This window comes from Arvicola amphibius, chromosome 10, assembly GCF_903992535.2.
Source record: "Arvicola amphibius chromosome 10, mArvAmp1.2, whole genome shotgun sequence".
NCBI lineage: Eukaryota > Metazoa > Chordata > Mammalia > Rodentia > Cricetidae > Arvicola > Arvicola amphibius.
The window spans coordinates 79,172,691-79,192,629 of record NC_052056.1 but is presented as its reverse complement, the minus strand read 5'-3'; the positions used below and the strand labels follow the sequence as shown (position 1 = coordinate 79,192,629).

General features: G+C 46.0%; 1 protein-coding gene across 2 annotated transcripts in view; it reads left to right on the top strand.

The window, feature by feature from the left end:
- The window catches only part of Ptpn11 (protein tyrosine phosphatase non-receptor type 11), a 68,759-nt gene that overhangs the window by 20,225 nt on the left and 28,595 nt on the right, over window positions 1–19,939 (top strand). For both annotated transcript variants that reach the window (XM_038345283.1, XM_038345282.1), the window contains exons 2-6: window positions 2,145–2,267; window positions 5,610–5,804; window positions 8,487–8,679; window positions 10,161–10,277; window positions 12,545–12,658. In XM_038345283.1, the coding sequence (XP_038201211.1) occupies window positions 2,145–2,267; window positions 5,610–5,804; window positions 8,487–8,679; window positions 10,161–10,277; window positions 12,545–12,658 (742 nt within the window). The remainder of the gene's footprint in view (window positions 1–2,144; window positions 2,268–5,609; window positions 5,805–8,486; window positions 8,680–10,160; window positions 10,278–12,544; window positions 12,659–19,939) is intronic.

The window sequence follows — 19,939 nt, the reverse complement described above, 5'->3', positions numbered from 1 at the left end:
GTTTTGCAGATGGAGTAGAAGAGACTTGGTGTGGGTAAGGCAAGAGTACTGAAGAGCTGGAAACCCACCACTAATTTGCATTTTGACTCCTGATGGGACTCTTTGAGCTCCTAGATGGGAGCCACAGTTCAGAAGCTGCAGCAAAGACTTTTTGTTTTGTTTTTCAAGAAAGAGTTTCATCTTGGAACTCACTCTGTAGACCAGGCTGTCCTAGAACTCAGAGATCCACCTGCTTCTTGAATATTGGAATTAAAAGTATGGGCAGCCACTTCCTGGCTTTTTTTTCTTTTAAAAACAAGACAAAAAAAATAATGGATGGCTCAAATTATCCTGAATGCCAGAGTATTGGATGTTGAGTTAATGGGTTTCATAAACCGGGGTCATTGTGTCCCTGGGTGAAATTCTTTCTTGCTCTTTTGACCAGCTCTCAGAGGAAGAAATAGACAGTCAACTCCTATTTTATTCTTGAGCCTTTTCTCAGATGTGAGGTCAAACAGAATGGTGTTCTAGGCCTCTGCAACTGGTAAGATGTAGCGATGTCCATGCGGGACTGCTGTGGGTTTGTCAGTCCCAGCTTGCATGTTGTTAGAACAGAATGTACTTATGAGTTTAAAGACCATCTCCTAAGATTGCTGCTTACTGAGGACCGGCACTCAGTGACTAGCAGGCAACTCAGACTGCAATGGCTCTGCCTTACCCTTCACCCTTCCTAGGTTGCTGCCCAGTTGTTACCTTTGGAACTGGGCATGTAGCTCAGTGGGAGAGCACATGTGTAGTGTGTGTAGAGTCCTCAGTCCTATTCTCAGTAGCGTACAAAAAGCTCTTTTTTTTTTTTTAAATGACAGGGTCTCATGTAGCTTAGACTGTAGCTGAGGATGGCCTCCACATCTCAAGTACTGAGATTTGGGTGTGTACCCCACTCCCTGTTTTTTTGTGGTATGGCTAATGCAGTACTGAAGTGGAACTCTGGGTCCCATGCATGCTAAGCAAGGACTCTGTCAATGGGATGCAGCCCCAGCCCTTGGATCCTAACATTTAATATTGACTCTTATTTTCTGGGGTTATTTAGATATTTAGAAATAACAGCCGCTAAAAACACAGGATCTTAACATTAATTCACCTAACATGAATCTTGGTGATTTGAAGTCCATAAAGGAGATCTTAAATATTTTATTTAAGTAGTGTGTGTTTGTGTGTGTGCATGTGCACACTCTTGGATGAGTAGGGGTGCCCTTGGAGGTCAGAAGAGGGAATCACATTTTCTGGAGCTAAGTTACAGATTGTTGTTAGCCACCATGTAGGTGCTAAAGGAAGCAAAAAGGAGAAGTTGCTGGAATTGGGGGGAAATCTTTTGAAGCAAATGCTATCCACAATGGTCACTTTTGTCTTCTAAAGTACTTTGTATTTAAAGTGCCCAGTGTGGGATCTGGAGGCACGCAGTCTGCTATTTGTAACAGGTGACACTGCCAGTTGAGTAGGGTAGTGTCTGCTGTGGGCATGGTGTGGGAGAGTTCAAATTCTAGGCTAGCCTTGGGTACCTAGTGACCCCTGTTTCAAAAACAGAAAAGAAAAGAGAAAAAGAAAGAAAACAACTCTGTTACTGTGATGTTCGTCAGTTTTTTTTTTTTAACAAGTATTTTATGGGGAGGCAGCTTATGTTTAGTTCTGGAAATACCTTGTTCTGCTCTTATGTCTGTATATTTGTCTCTACATGTGTATGTTAAGTTTTCATGGATGTCTCCCTTTGCAGTCTGGTACCCTGTGAGTGTTCTGGTTCTTCAGCAGTGTGAACCTGGCTCTTGTGAGCCTCAGAACCTGTCCTGATTCATGAGGTAGTTTATGTTTGTCTGGTTTCATTGCTTTCAGACAATTTTCTGATCGTATGGATAACCTTTTGGGGCAGACAAACCCGCAAGTTCATTGTGTGAATAGCCCTGCCCTACTGGCCGTGCCTCTTTCCCACCTCCAGTACCTGCAGGATGGCAGGATCTCAGTGTTCCACCCAGGAAGGGGACTAAGGAAAGGGGAAGGTCTAGCCTGGAAACTAGCTGTCAGCTGCTGCTCACAGGCCTCCACCATGATGGTGTGATGGTTCTCAGCTGTGGTGGTGTGGGTGTTACTGAGGTTATTTTTCTTCCTTCCAGATGGTTTCACCCCAACATCACTGGTGTGGAGGCAGAGAATCTCCTGCTGACCAGAGGAGTCGATGGCAGTTTTTTGGCAAGGCCCAGTAAGAGTAACCCTGGAGACTTCACTCTGTCCGTTAGGTAAGTTGGAAGGTAAAGAGAGACACTCAGGGTGTTTTCAGAGAAAGGGCGAGGCCACATTTGACTGTCTCACACTTTCCTGCAGAGCTTGAGGGCCTGTTGCCTTGTGGAGCCACTCAGGGCATTGGCCTGCTCCTATGCTTTTTTTTTTTTTTTTTAATGATTTTATTTTATGTGTATGAATGTTCTGCTTGTATGTATGTGTGTGTGTCCTGTGTATGCTTGGTGCCCACAGAGGCTAGAAGAGGGCATCATGATCCCCTGGAACTGGAGTAACAGATACTTGTGAGCCACCATGTGGGTGCTGGGAACTGAACCTGACTCCTTAGGAAGAGCAGCCAGTGTTCCTAACCGATGAACCAACTCTCCAGCCCCAGTTCCCATGCCTTTTGTGGTCACCCAGAGTCACAGCTTTGGGAAGCAGTGGAAAGGTTATTGGGCTTCTGCTTACAGCAGTAACCAAGCATACCTTGGGCAGAGAGATACACCTGGAGTCTCTAGGGCTGAGTCCTGCCTCCTGGGTTTTTCTTTTCGGCTATGGATTTTGTTGGGGAATGGGCTCTGTTAAGGTTCTTCACATCACTTTCCTTGGTCAAGACTGAAAACCTCTGTGAGGAAGTTGTGGTCCCCTTGAGTCCCCTGCCCTGTCCTGTTTCCATCCTCCTTTCCCAGAGGAAGCCATTGTTTGCATGGATCCTCTTGATGTGTTGCATACTTGACTGCCTCATGAGCTCTGTGTTCCCAGCATATTAATCATTCTGTAGTTTGTGTATCCATTGAAGTGCTGATTGAGTTGCATGCTGGGACATCTAGCTGTTCATTGTAATGGCTACTCGGTGGTCAAATGATGCAGACATACTAACTTCTCCATTCTTCTAGTGATGGACATTGGGAGGCTTTGGTTTGTCTTAAATCCTTGGGGACAGTGTGGTGCATCTTCACAGTCCCTTTGAGCAGGCATGGGGAAGTTTTCTAGATGATGATTTCTATATGCTTTTTCTAGCTATTTAAACTGAAGTGTATGGATTTGATTTTATAGACATTACTTCCACATAGGGATGAGTAATTCATGTCCTTGAGAATTTATTTAGAATCTCACTGAGACTTAGGAAGTGCCCATCTAATTAATTCATCCATCTATCCATCCATCCATCCATCCATCCATCCATCCATTTTTATTTATGACACAGGGTCTCACTAGATAGCACTGGCTGGCCTGGAACTTGATATACAGACCAGGTTGGCCTTGAATTCATAGAGATTTACTTGCCTACCTGTTAGGATTACAGGCATACTTCACACCACGCCAGATTCTTGAGCCTTTTGAAAGAAAGGGGATCTGTAGGAACTCAGCCTGAGTCTTACATGAAGAGATGTTAGCGCCGACTGGACTGGACAGTGCCACCCACTAGGGAGTACATGCTAGACTTCTGTATTATTCATCAGGTTTTAGATATACTTGTTCCTTATGTGTGTGATGTGCTTCTGCCACGGTCCCCTCCTCCTACCACAGCTCCTTTTCTATGGTTCCATGGATCAGGCTTAGGTTGTCAGGCTTTCCCTGCAGAGCCAGCTAACCATCCTTAGATTTTGTTTTTTCTTTTTTAACATTTAAATTTTATGTACTTTTTTTTTAACATTCATTTTATTTGTGTGTGTGTGTGTGTGTATGCGTATGTGAAAGTGTCATGGCATGAATGTAGTGAATTTATAGGTCAGAGGACAGCTTTGGGAGTTGGTTTTCTCCTTCTACCATGTGCATCCTGGGAATCAAACTTGATTTGTCAGGTCATCTTTACTAGCAAGCCCCCTTTCCCACTAAGCCATCTCACTGGGCCCTGTTGATTTTGGTTGTTGTTGGTTCTTTTTGTTTTGTGTTTTTGAGTCATGGTCTCATGTATTAATGGTTGGCCTTAAACTTCTGATCCTCCTGCCTCAGCCTTGCAGGTGCTGGGTCTATAAGTGTATATCACCATACTTTTTAGGCAATATTTATATATTTAAAAGCAAACCTTTAAAATTTGTTACTTATTTTAAACATTGTCTTGCTCTGTAGCCCAATGTTTTCCTGTCTCAGCCTTCCAGATGCCTGGCTGTTAGTATATTTTTTTGATAAATAGTTTGAGTTTCTATCTTTTATTTGTCTACTTTTGAAAGTCTTTTTGGTACCTATTAATTTTTATTGCCTTTAGACAAAATGATTAGGAATGGATTTGCTGGACTACAGGGTAAGTGGGCGTTTCATATTTATATTTATTTAGGTTTTTTGAGACAGGGTTTCTGTTTGTATCTTTGACTGTCCTGGAACTAGCCCAGTAGACCAGGCTTGTCTTGAACTCAAAGTGATCTGTCTGTCTCTGCCTTCCAAGTGCTGGGATTAAAGGTGTGTGCCACCACTGCCTGGCTGGGTGTTTGATTTTAACCTTAGCTGTGTGTCCTTCATTTTTTTTTTTTGAAACAATCTTTTTATTTTAAATTATCAATCCCAGTTCCCCCTTGTAGTAGGAGGAATGAGCTGTGTCCCGCCGCCCAGCTAGCTTAACCCCCCAAATAATCACACAGAAACTATATTCATTTAAACACTGCCTGGCCCATTATTTTTAGCCTCTTGTTGGCTAACTCTTACATCTTGATTAACTCATCTCCATTAATGTGTATTGCCACTTGACTGTGGCTTACTGGCATGAGTCTAACCAGCGTCTGTCTCAGGCAGGAGAGCCATGGCGTCTGCCTGACTTTGCTCTTCTTCCCAGAATTCTGTTCTGTCTTCTCTGCCTACCTGAGTTCCGCCCTATCAACTAGGCCAAGGCATTTTCTTTAATGACCAATAAAAGCAACAGAAATACAGAAGGACCTCCTATATCACCCCCCCTTCCTCCTGCTCCCCTTACCTTCTCCCCATCCCACCTTCCATCCACTCTGCAGAGAGGATAAGACCTCCCATGGGGAGTCAACAGAGTCGGTCACATCACATTGAGGCGCAGGACCAAGGCCCTTCTCCCTGTATCTAGGCCGAGCAAGGTATCCCTCCATAGGAAATGGGCTCCAAAGAGCCAGTTCGTGTATTAGGTGCCCTTGATTGTTAAGAACAGTAAATTGTTGTCATTTAACCTATCCTGTAAAATAGGCCACTTGTTCAAAATGGAAGCTACACAGGGCATAGGTGCAGACACAGTGCTGTGGGTGGGCATAGTTGAGGGGGTTCCTTGACCTTCAGTTCCTGGGATAGGGTAGATCTTTTCATTGGGTTTGTTCCAGTGTTTGGGTGAAATCTACCAAATGTGAGGTCTTTTTTTCCAAGTATTGCTCTTTGACATCTCTCCTCCCAATGGACTATTTTAGAAGAAATGGAGCTGTTACCCACATCAAGATTCAGAACACTGGGGACTACTATGACCTCTATGGTGGGGAGAAGTTTGCCACCTTGGCTGAACTGGTCCAGTATTACATGGAGCATCATGGGCAGCTGAAAGAGAAGAACGGAGATGTTATTGAGCTTAAGTACCCACTGAACTGTGCAGACCCAACCTCTGAAAGGTCAGTGCCATCTTAGTGAGCAGAAATCTGTACTCTAAGGCTGTGTGCTGTGTGCCCGCCTTATGGGACACATAGGATCTGTGTGACTTCAAAGGCTGGTGTCTGTCTTTCATACTGTTACAACATTGTTTTGTTTTGTTTTGTTTTGTTTTGTTTGTGACAGGGTCTAGTATAGTTCAAGGTGACCTGGAACTCATTGTGTAGCTGAGGATGACTGAATTCCTGATCCTCTTGCCTCTACCTCCCGAGTGCTAGGGCTACAGACATGCCCTACCATGCCTGACTTATGTGGTACTGGAGATTGAGCACAAGTTTGGCCATGCCAGGGAGGCTCTCTACACACTGAGCTACATGCCCAGCCCTGCAGTATATTAAAGTAAGAATGATGGCGTCAGTTTATGCAGAATGCCCTTTTCTTGCAGCAGCTGCTGTCAGTGTTCCTTACAGACTCCACAGCGCTCTCACATTGTCCCCGAGTAGATTTAGATGTACTTGAATCGTAAGGTCTATCAACAGCTGCTGATAGAGATGCTGAAACAGCTGCAGTGCTCCATGGTGGCTCAGAGCAGTTGTTCAGCAGTACCACCAACAGAGGTCAGGCTAAGCCCATGGCTTTTCATCCTCTTTATAATGTTATCTCCCAAATGCGTGAGCGTGACTGTAGAGAACTGCCACTGTGTGCATTGGGAACTGTCATGTTGTGGAGCTCCTGCTGTGTGTTTGAAGTTGAGAACTGGTACTTGCTTTATTTGCCCTGACATTGGCTTCTGACTGCAGATTCTGGGTCTGTATATCTTGTCTTTCTCCAGTTTCTGTATTATATGCTAGTAGTTTGTCTCTCTGGCTACTGTAGCCTCATGCTGTCTCCACCTCTAGTTCTACATGTACTTTTCCAGCAGTGTGTAGCTGGTCAAGGCTTCGGGGATGAGTGTTACCACTAGGGTGTGCTTGTTTTCTTACCTAAAGCCATGGCATTCCTGTGGCTCTGTTAGGATGTTTCTGTGGTGACTTAAGAGCTGAGTTGTCTCAAAATCTGCCATTTGATGGCCCTAGACAGCCTGCATCAATACTCTTCAGCATAATAGTTAAAGTACGGCCTTCTGGGTTCCATGTAGACATTGCTCTCTCTGCTTGTGCGAGCTCACACTCTTAGGGAAATCTCTGTCCTTGCTCCAAGATGTACATACCATTAAAGCTTGACTGGTAACCCAATGTACTTGAAGAACTGGACAGCAGCTCTCCGGAGGCAGAGGCAGGTGGATCTTTGTGAGTTTGAGGCCAGCCTGGCCTACAAGAGCAAGTTCCAGGGCAGGCTCCAAAACTGCAGAGAAACCCTGTCTCGAGAAACCAAAAAAGAAAAAAAAAAAGATTCATTCTTATGTAATGTCAACAAACACAGATTCATGATCATTTTGTCTCTTTCATAACTTGTTTATTTGTTGCTTGAGTTCAGGTCTCCTGCGGGCTGGTTTTGCCTCCTGAAGGCTGTGTAGCTGAAGATGACCTTGAGCTCCTCATTTTTTGCCTCCACTCTCCAGTGTATGATGTCTCAGTCAGGGTTTCTATTACTATGATAAACACCATGACTAAAAACAGCTTGGGGAAGAAAGTGCTTATTTCATTTTACAGCTTATAGTCCATCATTTAGGGAAGTCAGGGCAGAAACTCAAGGCAGAACCTGAAGGCAAAAACTGATGTAGAGGCCATGAGGGGATACTGTTTACTGGCCTGTCCTCTTGGTTTGCTCAGCCTCCTTTCTTACAGCACCCAGAACCACCAGTGAAAGGATGGCATGACCAACAGTGGCTGTGCCCTCCCACATCAATATTCTATTAAGGAAATGCACCACATACCCATCTGGAAGGAATATTTTCTCTATTGAGACTCTGTCTTCCCAAGTGATTCTAGCTTGTGTGAAGTTGACAGAAAACTAGTAAGCACCCATGAATTCTAGGCATATGCCACCATGCCCTGGCTGGTAACCTTTTCTTATCTTTTCACTAAATGACTGCAACTCAACAATTGATTCTTTTAGGGTTAGGCACTTAAAAAAAAGTCAAGTACATTTTTAAAAGATGGGAAGTTTAAAAGAAAATAGGAAGCATTGAAGGTATTGTTTTCCTCCCTCCCTCCCTCCCTTCTTCCCTCCCTCCCTCCCTCCCTCCCTCCCTCCCTCCCTTTTTTTGAGACAAAGTTTCTCTGTGTAGCCCTGGTTGTCCCAGAACTCACTCTACTCTATAGACCAGGCTGGCCTCGAACTCAGAGATCCATCTGCCTCTGTCTCCTGAGTGCTGAGATAAAAGGTGTGCACCACCATCATCTGGCAAATACTGTTTTCAAATGATCCTGGGCTCCTTTTTAAAATTTAGTGGAGGCTAGGTGTGGTGGTATTGCCTGTGATCTTAGCACTCAGGAGCCTGAGGCAGGAAGATCCATGGCTCAAGACCAACCTGGGCCACACAGTGAGAATTGTCTCAAAAAAGAAAAACAAACTTTAGTTGTCGTTTTTAACATATCTTTGTCATTTTTCCTATCTGTTTGGGATGCAAAATCTGTCTAGTCAGACCCTCTGCCCCTTGGAGGAAGTTGTCTGTTTGGAATCTGTGTTGAGGAGTGCTGGCTCAGTGAAAGAATACTGCATACCCCAGCTGAACTCAGCTTGTTTCCTTTTCGAACACTTAGGTGGTTCCATGGTCACTTATCTGGAAAAGAAGCAGAGAAACTGCTAACAGAGAAGGGTAAGCATGGCAGCTTTCTTGTCCGAGAGAGCCAGAGCCACCCTGGAGACTTTGTTCTCTCCGTCCGCACCGGTGATGACAAAGGGGAGAGCAATGATGGCAAGTCCAAAGTGACCCACGTCATGATCCGATGTCAGGTAGAGCACCAAGGGGACTGTGGGTCTGGTGCAGTGGCATCTTGGGGGCGGGGGGGTGGACAACTGAGTTCTGCTGAGAGAACACTAGACACCCACACGTTGAGATTATCTTATCTTTGTTTACTTGCTCATGGCCGTCTCTCCTGTGTTTGTCTCATTGTTTTGAAGCGCTATTACTTGTTTTTTTTTGTTGTTGTTATATTTTTGTTGGCTTTTTTTGTTTTGTTTTTGTTTTTTGATACAGGATTTCTTTGTGTAGCCCTTGCTCCTGGAGCTTACTCTGTAGACTAGCCTCTAATTCACAGAGATCTGCCTGCCTCTGCCCAGTTGTTTTTGTTTTTCTGAGATAGGATCTCTCTGTGTATCCCTGGCTGTTCTGAAATTCACTATTATGGTTAGCCACGCTTGGAACCTACAGATCTCTGCCTACCTTTGCTTCCCTAGTGCTACCACCATGCCCAATTTTCCCTTCTAGTTTTTCTTTTGTGTCCACCTCTGCACACTGCCTCTGCTCTGTGGGATTGGCTGTCCTAAGGAGTGTCACAGGGGATTGACACTGTCTGTGTATATCCACCCCCTGCGTCAACAGTCTTCAGCATCCTGTTTATTTAAACATGTGCAGGCTTTCTTGTCCCATCTAGCTTCTCAGCTGTGTATGTAACATTACATGAGCACCGATGCCACGCTAGGCATTTTGAAGAGTCTGGAGGTGATGGGAAATGTCTTGCAGCTTGTGAGCTTTTATTTGATTTCGATTTAATTAACTTTTGTATCATTCCTTGTGTTTGATGATGGGATGATGGTGGGACTAGCGCCTGTCCCACCACTGAGTATCCCCCACGCCCCCCCCATGCCCCCCCCCCCCCCCCCCCCCCCCCCCCCCGCGCCCCGCACCAGTGTTGTGCTTCTTTTCCTCCACAGTGCTGGGGACACTGGGAGTCAGTCTCTGGGCTCCAGTTGATAGTGTTTGGTTACCTATCACCTTGTCACACTTCAGTTGTTCTCTTGGCAAGTCTCCAGTGCATGTAACCCTGTCTACTGTTGTCACCATGCTGCGGATTGGGGTTCCTGAGCCTGTTCACCATACAGAGAGGGTCTGTATGTCACCAGTAGCTTCTCCTGTACCCAAGTCCTTCATAACCACCATTTGATCTCTTGTCACTCTGTACTGGATTTTTTTTTTTTTTTTTGGATCTATACATAAATGAGGTGGCACATGTTCCTTTTAGCACTTGGCTTATTTGATTTGTTGGGAGGGCCTCTTGCCTCACCCAGTTGTCACCAGTGACAAGACTTTCTTCTCAAGGCCCAGTGTGGCTCCACTGTGATGACACGGACATGATACATGTATGTCTTGTTCTCATCATGTTGGTTTACAAGTGTAGAGGTTAAGTGTCACTAAGAACACAGTGGCTTCAGTAGAGTGGGAAGACAGTGATCTAGCTTGAGGTAATGAACACCATCTGTTTTGGTTTTGAAAGGAACTGAAATACGACGTTGGTGGAGGAGAGCGCTTTGACTCTTTGACAGACTTGGTGGAGCATTATAAGAAGAATCCCATGGTGGAGACTCTGGGTACTGTCCTGCAGCTCAAGCAGGTTAGGAAACTGAAGCTGCTTCTACTAGGAGAATGTTAGCATGGAATCTCTCACATGTGTATACCAGTCAGCACCCCATCTCTGTGACAAGATGCATGAGGACTGGTTAATAGGGGCAAGAGCTAAAGGAGTCAGCCCACAGTCACTTGGCCCTGCTGCTTTGGGCATCTGGTGACACCTTTACCATGGTGGGGTTGTTTACCACATGGTTGAGAAACAGAGACAGGAAGGGCCCTGATCTGCTTCAGTGACCTGCCCCTGACTGTCTTCCCTAGTCTTCTAGGTAGACCCTACCCTCTAAAGGTCCTGGTACCTCCTGGTAGCACCTATGGTTGGGATCAGACCTTCAATGCGTGGCCCGTTGGATGATATTCAAGATCCATAGTGTAATGCAGAAGCAGATAGAATATCAGCAGTTCCTCATACTGTGCCGTCTTCAGTTGTGGCTGGGCATGCAATCCTAGTTTCTTCACTCACAAATCACCTCCTTTAGTGTTTGGAAACATTAGATGCTGTGTCATTTCCACATCTGTGGAAGACCTCATAGAGTGAACCCAAGGCACACCACACTTGAACTCTGGCATATATGACCTGCCTTCTTTCAGAGGTTTTTGTTTTTTTTTCTTCAGTCCTGGGGAATCAAACCTCAGGGATTTGCATGCTAGGCAAGTGCTCACCACTGAAGTACATACATCCCAGCGCCCACATGTGTAGACTTTATTTTGTCCTTTACTTTTGACAAATAGTCTTGCCATGTAGCCCTGCTAGTCTCATGACCTTCCTGCCTCCATGCTGGGATTATACATATGTACTATTTGTGCCCTTTAAAAGAAATCTTCAGTGGCTGGAGAGATAGCTCAGCGGTTGGGAGCACTGGTTGCTCTTCCATAGGACCCTGATTCAATTCCTAGTACCCACCTGGCAGCTCACAACTGTGTGTAACTCCAGTTCCAGTGATTCTGACTCTTTCCCACAGACATGCAAGCCAAACACCAATGAACATTAAAAAACCAAAACAAAACCAGAAGTGTTTACTGTATATTACTGGGGCACATACTTTCTCAGCTTTGAGTCTTTGCTATTTCACTTTATTTTTTATAAAACTTTTTATTGATTCTTTGTGAATTTCACATTATGCACCCCAACCCCACTTATCTCCCCATCCTACCATGTTCACCGTCTGCTCTTGCAACCTTCCCTCCAAAAGGAAACAAAAAAAAAAACAAACAAAAATAAATATCAGTGGAAGCTGCTGTGTGTCATGGTGTGTCACACAGTAAACCCTTTTGTCCAAACAGCTTCATTTGCAAATGTTCGCTGCAATGAGTCTCTGGACTGGGTTGAGGCCTCTGGCTTCTGATACACTATCAATACCGGATCCTCACCCAGAATCCTCTCCAATAGCTTGTTGTTGCCCTGTGTGTGGAGATGCCACAGCTGTGGTTCTGCAGGACTGGCCACTCCACGTGCTCCAGCAGTTCATGGATGGGGTAGATGTTGGGTTGGGCCAACTCAAAGCCCAGAATGTAGGTTTGGGTGGGAGCTAAGTTGGTCAGCCCTCCTACACCCTCGCAACCAGGGCCAGCTCTCCTGATTTGCCCAGGTGAAGAGGGGCCGGTTCCACCTGTGGCAGCTGGCAAGGGGCAGGACAGACTCTCCTGAGCTCAGCTGTTTCACTTTTATGAGAGTGGTCCCATCTGGAAATCGTGTTGTGATTTAACAATCGAATCTAGAAATCTACGTTTGAAATTGCATCGGCTGAGTTCCTAACATGTTCATTGAGAATGAAGAGACTTTTCCTGATGGAACAGAAGAGAAAGTGAAAGTTCATTTCTAAGTGATCTTGGGGCTCAAGGTGGCTTAGGTAGAGTACTGGTGTTTTTGAGTTCTATCCCTGCAGCCCACCTAAACAAGGAAAAGGAAAACCATCTCCGTACTGCCCCTGATCTCCACACATGTCACTGTCATGCCACGTGCACACACATCGCATGTACCACACACAGACATGCACACACGCACCAGCACACAAGAAATACATATCACTCACAAACATGTGAACACTACACAAACAAACACAACCCATATGCATGCATGAATACATGAATGCACACATGTACACACAGGTGTACACAGGCACGCATAGGCATACACATGAACACATTTGGGATGATGCACATCCTGCCTTTGTTTTTGTGAAGTCTTTTTTGTTCTGTGTTAACACTGTTAAGCATGTTTTCTTCCTTTCCCACCACTGCTGAACACAACAGCCCCTCAATACAACTCGTATTAATGCTGCTGAAATCGAAAGCCGTGTTCGAGAGCTAAGCAAGCTAGCTGAGACCACAGATAAAGTCAAACAGGGCTTTTGGGAAGAATTTGAGGTAAGTCACTGACAGGTTGGTTTTATGTGAGTTATTAAATGCTTTTTTAACAGGTGAGAAGAATGTCTTTGCTGTGGCATGGAGCAGGTCTCTCAGGGGACTTGTTTGAAGCAGAAAGGCATTGTGTTCCTGGGAAGGGGTTGGCAGCTTGTCTCAGATGGATGAGCCAGCAGCTCTATTTGTTGGTTCAGACCACTGGCAGGACCCCAGAAAAACCAAAGGATCAAAGTCCTCTGGCATCCAAGGGGCTCCAGACAAACTGAAGCTTCCTTGCTTTTAGTGAAACCAGGAGAAGGGCCCAGGTTCGTTTAGCTGTGAGTTCACGCTAATAACAGGGAAGTTAAGGGGTTCAGGTGTGAGTCTGCCCTGTGGCCCTGTGTGCTCATAGGCTGCTGACCCATGTATCCTCTGGTCTTTTTCTCTCTGCTTGTGTGTTTGTCTGGAGCCTTGGCCTCTTTCCTTCCACAGTCACATGCCTATGTCACTCATGCCTGCATACAGTTCATTTCATGTTTTGTTTTGTTTTCAAAACAGGGTAGATCTGGCTGTTTTGGAACTCACTGTGTAGACCAGGCTGGCCTTGAATTTACAGAGAACTGCCTGCCTTTGCCTCCTGAGTGCTGGGATTAAAGATGTGTGCCACTATGCCCAGTTTAAAGAATATTTTTAATTTATTCTTTAATAGTTTGGTATACAGCTATCTTGCTGATTCCTACCCTCTTCCATTTCCACTCTCCTCTCTCCACTTTCTGTTTTACAGGAGTGGTTAGGCTGTGCTTTGTATAGGACTTGAGGATTCACTGCTTTGTGTGCCACCATGTGCCAGACAGCTTTCGGAGAGGAGTGCTAGTTCCATTCCACAGAGGAGTGTGAGGTCAAAGAGGTCTAGTAGATTGCTCACCTTCTTTAGCACAGATGCTGATAATCCTAGCCCCGGGGATGGGTCCATTCTAGAACATTACTGGTGCTTGCTCCGTAGTGATGGGTCTGGTCTCATACTAGGCATTGGGGTGGGCTCTTCAAACACCATGGAGAGGCACAACAGACAGGGTCTCCACCATTCAGAAGTTTCTTGTTGGAAGAGAGAAACGACAGGGATGAGGGTGTCAGTGAAAGTGTGATGAAAGCAGAATAAGCCATGAGGTCATCTTTAAATTCTTTAGTTATTGGTCCTGTGGATCAAATGCAGGACTTTGTGCCGGCAGAGCATGTTACTGAGCTGTAACTCATCCGTCTTACCTCTTTTTTTAAAAAGCTTGAATACGTCTATAAAGATGAGCCTTTTGTCACCAGTGCAGCGCCAGTACCTCCATACTTATCAATCAAATACTGCATTCATTTCTTTTTATTCAGTTAAAAAATGTTCTCCAGCATATTAATTACTATAAAATAAAGGGTATCTTAATACAAATTTCAGCATAAACATTAAGAGAGAAAGAGGAGCTGGGGAGATGGCTCAGCTATTGAGAGCTTGTTGCATTTGTAGAGGGCCAGAAGTCTTAACTGCTGAGCCATCTTCCCAGTACTCAGCTCTGCTAACTGTTTTAGTGATGTAGGACAGGTCCTCTCACCCAGTTTTGGCTCGGTCACCTTACAGACGGAGCAGATGATAGGCTACAGCTTGAGGTAGACATGTTCAGGTTTGGCCTCAAACACAGCCTGTACCATTTCAGCCAGAAGCCAGTCCTGCTGTGGGGCAAAAAAAAAAAGGCTGCCATGCCAGGCCCTCATCTCAGGTGAGGGAGAACCTGGGAGTTTGCCACCCTCCATGTCTATCTTGACCCCTTTCCCTGTCTGCGCCTGTCAAGGATCTGCCTTGCTCCTAGTCCTTCACCTCCCTCCCAATGCTGGGATTCCAGTATGTACCACCTGCCCAGCTCACCCTTTGCTGTGGCCATGGAAAACATTGTAGATGCCCCCCTCTAATCAAATTCAGCTCGCATTTTATACATGAAAGTAACATAAAAGGGCAAAAATGAGTTGGCTTTGTGTGTGTGGTATGGAAAACAATGAGAGTCCCATCTGTACTGCCAGGGTTGGACACTGTCAGAGCGTTGAGGAATCCTGCAGATGAAGCTGTCTGTGTAGATGAGGGCCTGCTCATGAGATCTCTTATTACCCCTGCCTGCCTCTCTAGTTCTTTCAGCTTTAAGAAACTGCGACCCCTTCAGACTGGAGTCAGGGGCATGAGACTAAGGACCAAAAGGCCACTGCAGGAGTTGGAAGTGCACCCTCATAATTTCAGTCCCCATGAGACTAAAGTTTGAGCCACATCCGCAGGATGCTGTTATGTTAGTGAGCACATCAGAATTGCTTCCTGGAGGATGATTAATGCAGCATCCTGTCTTCCTGAGGACACTCTAATGGGGGGACCCAGCTTCCTCAGGTGCTCTAATGGGATGAACTCAGTACACTCAGTTGGGGAGTCCCACCTCTTTTAGAACACTTTGTTGGCGGAATCCCACTTTTCTCCATGTGCTCTGATGGTGTTTCAAGGGAGCCCAAATTCTACAACTTGAGTTGCTACAGGGTGCCATTATTAGAAGGATAGGCTGGAGAGAGCAGGCTGTGAAGCCACCAGCTTTTACTTGGGACATGTTAAGAGGGTTTTTGTTTTGTTTTTGTTTTTTGATACCTCTTCAGTCTTTAGCTTTCCCCTCTGGGAGTTTTCTCAGGGGAGCCTTCCCTGTCCCCCATCCCCAGTGTAAGCTGAGTACTTCCTATTGAACGTGTGCATAGGAATTTGTGAGTAATCCATGTTGCTCTTGTTTTAATGCACTACAAATCCATAGAAACAGTAATGTTAGTGAGTCTATTGGGGGAAGGAATGCTTTGCCCAGATGAAGCTGCTGGGGGAACAAAAGGGTTTGTGCCATCTAGGATGGTGACACAATGAGGACCCAGGGCAGAACCTGCTGCTTGTAGCCGACCCTACCCAGTCCAGCAGGCAGAACTCTCACTTCCTCACTTTCAAGCAGGCTTCAGATAAAGTTTTGTGGATGCACTGAGTCTGAACTCTTCAAGCACTGTCTTGTGTTCAGGCCGGGGTCTAGAGTGGGTGGCTTGGAGCAGTGTCTGGGCTTTGTTTTGTTTGTTTGTTTGTTTTTTTCGAGACAGGGTTTCTCTGTAGCTTTGGAGCCTGTCCTGGAACTCATTCTGTAGACTAGGCTGGCCTCGAATTCACCGAGCGAGATCCACCTTTCTTTGCCTCCCGAGTGCTGGGTGTGTATGCCTGCAGGCCAGAAGAGGGCATCAGACCCCATCACAGATGGTTGTGAGCCACCATGTGGTTGCTGGGAATTGAACTCAGGATCTTTGGAAGAGCAGGCAATGCTCTTAACCGCTGAGCCATCTCTCCAGACCCCGAGTGCTGGGATTAAAGGCGTGCACCACCACCGCCTGGCTTGGGCTCTGCTTTGAGATAGTGCACTTGACTGGTATACATCTTGCTTTCATGAGTCCCTGATGGAATCCTGGGGTGTCTGCAGAGAGTGAGATCTCTGAACATACATGCCCAGCTATTCTGATTTAGGCTCACAGGGCTGGGTTACAGAAAGATTTTAGTTTCTAAAATCCGAAATACATGACAAAGGGGAAAAAAATCCAAAAGACGAAAACCCCAAATCCCAAACAGACAAAATTATAGAACATTTGTTTCACTGGAGTTACTTTTCCCATTAAAGTAAACTCCTTTTCCTTAGTAATTTCAATAATCTAGAGTGCAGTCTCTCCTGCCTTCAGAGGTCACCTGGCCTGCAGCTTTGCTGGCCAGAGGCTGGGAGGAACCTGGGGCCTTCACCTGCAATCCCCTCTGATTTCTCCACAGTGATTCTGTCCTGCTTACAGGCACTGTGACTCTCCTCCAGGTGGCTTTACTGAAACAAGCCTTTTAGGTGCACCCCAGGGCTCTGTTTAGAGTTATAATTCTTGCTGGTGATCTCTGGTGGATGTCTTCCCCTGGTGACTAAGCAGTCAACATTGAAGGACAGCCCCCAGTCAGGCTCCAGCTGCAAACTCCAAATGTTCCAGGTCACAGGCTTGTAGCAAACCAGAACCATCCCTAGAGGCCCCAGCTTGAAAAAAGAGCACATCTTGTTTGGCAGAGCAGTTTCAGGGTCTGAGGTTTCTTTCTTTGCTTAATCTAAGCTTGGTACTGTTTCCTACACCATAACTTTCTCTCTGCTGCCCTGTTCCTACACCATAGCTGTCCCTCTGTTCCTGTTCCTACACCATAGCTCTCCCTCTGTTCCTACACCATAGCTCTCCCTCTGTTCCTACACCATAGCTCTCCCTCTGTTCCTGTTCTTACACCATAGCTCTCCCTCTGTCCCTCTGTTCCTACACCATAGCTCTCCCTCTGCTGCCCCATTTCTACACCATAGGTCTCTTTATGCTGCTCCCCTGTCCCTACTCTGATGCCGCCCTGTTTCTGACACCATATTTCTCCTTTGATTCCCTCTCATTCTTTTCTTTTTTTTAAATATTTATTTATTATGTATACAATATTCTGTCTGTGTGTATGCCTGAAGGCCAGAAGAGGGCACCAGACCCCATCACAGATGGTTGTGAGCCACCATGTGGTTGCTGGGAATTGAACTCAGGACCTTTGGAAGAGCAGGCAATGCTTTTAACCTCTGAGCCATCTCTCCAGCCCCCTCTCATTTTTTTCTTTTAGGGTTTTTTGGCTGTGGCTCTGTACTATCCATGCCCATATGCTCTTTCCTTTCTTTTACCCCTTGACATGGATGACCATACTGCTTCCTCTTAGGTCATGAGTGGCCCTGCTGCAGTTTCTGTTTTTTTTAAGCCCTTTACTTCTTGAACCTTATCTATCTATCTATCTATCTATCTATCTATCTATCTATCTATCTATCTATCTATTTTGGTGTCCCCGGTGTACTGAGATGACCCATTGAGAAGAGGTCAATGGGATTTTTTGTTGCCTCCACCTACTAAGTAGCCAGTTTACACAGTGCTGGGGATTGGACCAAGGGACTTGTGTGTACTGGATAAGCCTACTACCAACTGAGGCACACGCTACCAACTGAGGTACATGTTCAGCACCTTTTCCCTTTTTTTTCAGTATTTGGGACAAAGCCTTTGTTGACCTCAAACTAAGTACTGGGTTCACAGACATTCACCAACATGCCTTGCTTTTCAGTTTGAGACAGGCTCTCTCCTTTTCCCTCTTCATCTCCTTCCACTGCCGGCTCCCCATTCCTTCCGGTTTTCTGCCACAGGATCGTACCCCCATTCCTTCTTGCTGACTGTCCTGCGGTTCCTGCATTCTTTTCCTGCCTCCAACTCAGCACGCTACTGAGCCTCATTTAGCCCTAGCACCTGCAAGCTTGTGTTGCTTTGGTGCTCTGATTTCATGGTTTGAGAGTTTCCCACTCTGTTCACCTGTCTTTGCTGCAAACTCATGCTTCCCAAACAGGCCATTTTTCTCTAGAGACCAAAGTTTCTTTTACTTGGTCTTTGGAGGTTCTGCATTACTCTGGAGCTGAAGGCGGGATCCTTGGTGCCCCTTGATGCAGTTTTCTTTTCTTTCTCTCATGACGAGACATTGGAAGTCCTCCTGTTCCCTCCTAATGTGTGTCTGTCTTCCTTGGGAAGGAAGGCATTTTTATCATCTGTGTCCTGTTGAACATTGAGCCAGGTGGGCATCTCTAGTTGTATCCCCAGATGCTTGGAGAGAGATATGTGCCAGTCCAGGATGGCTCAGGTGGGCAGGGGATAGAGACAGGATTCCAGCCTGATGCTCAGGTCTCTGCCTCTGTTCCATCCAGCCTCTGCCTCTGCCCCTGTACATACCCTTTATGATAGTCTCAGCATTCACACCTTTCTTTTCAAGAACTTTCAGTGGCTCCCTGTTTCCTTTTGGAAGCATGACATTTTCATTTTGAAGAACCAAGAATCTGACTCTCAGAAAAGAAACTTATCTCCAGGGATGAGGCTGGTAAATGGTTTAAGCTTGGGGATTTCTGGTTTCATGTCCCATTCCGAGTTGGCTGGGTTGTGCTTCCTTCCTCTAGGCTGAGATTGTTCTGCCTGACCCTCTAGTCCTTTGCCACGTTCCTGACTGCTGTTTCGCCTCACTTCCTTCCACTTCCTGGTATATAGTATCTAGATGTGTTGCCCAGTCTCTTCCCTTGCCTTTCCTGGTGCTGGAATATCCAGTGCTCCCTTCATTTCTGTACGGCCCTGTGACTTCTTCAGGAGAGCTGTCCCAGACCCAGCACAGATGAATGAAGCATTGTCTTTCACAGGAGCTTTTTGAGTGTAGGGGTGTTTCCCCTGTATATATGTCTCTATTCCACATGTATGTAGAACCTATTGAGGTCAGAACAAGATCCCTGAAACTAGAGTTGTAGAATGTTGTGAGCTGCCATGTAGGTGCTGGGAACCAAACCAGGGTCCTCTGATTGAGCAGCCAGTGCTGCTGGGCCATCTCCAGTCCCTCATAAAGCTTTTTAGGGTTGCATACTGGAATGGTGCCTCTCTACCTCTGGCTCTGTTTGAACTTCTGCAGTTGACCTAGCAGTTGCCTCTGCCTCTTTTCTCAGTTCATGGTTTGGTTGTAATTCCTGGGGAAATGGTATTGTCAACCTGTGTCCCAGTTTTGCTTTTTGCTGTTTGCCTCTTCCTTGTCCTTAGCACAGCTACTGAGTGATAGTGCAGGTCCACGGGAGTGAGTGCGGTTTTGCAGAACACAAATCTTTGGGGAGTTGTCTTCCTTTTGGGTAGGACTACTAGATACAATCGGACTCCATTAACCTGCCCCCATTAACCTGATGCCCAGAAGGAAGTGGGTCTTGGTGGAGGCTAGCTGCTAATCTTGGGTAGAGCTGGGGACAGAGGATAAACAATCCTAACTTCTGAGTTCTTATTGGTTGGACAGCTGGCAGCCCTCACTGTAGGAATGAAAAGATCTGGACGGTTTCGGTCCTGGACACGCATAGGAAGAGGCGGTAGAGGTAGAGCAATAGAGAAAAAGCTGAGGTAGGCATTGTTATCCATTTGCCATTCCTGAAGGTTGCTGTCTGCTAGCAGTCCCACTGCCTGGACACAGGGCCTGGGTTTTACCTCTTTGGGGCCTCCAGGGCTCACAGCCCGTCATGACATCCATAGCATGTGCAAGAGGCAGAGCTCCTAATGGGCAATCCAGCACACGCATGGCATTGTGTTGATGAAGGTGCCCTGTCCTGAACTCTAGAGTTTACTCTGGCACCCTAGTTGCAGTAGCTAAGATGAACCAGGGGGCACAGGGCCCCACCTTTT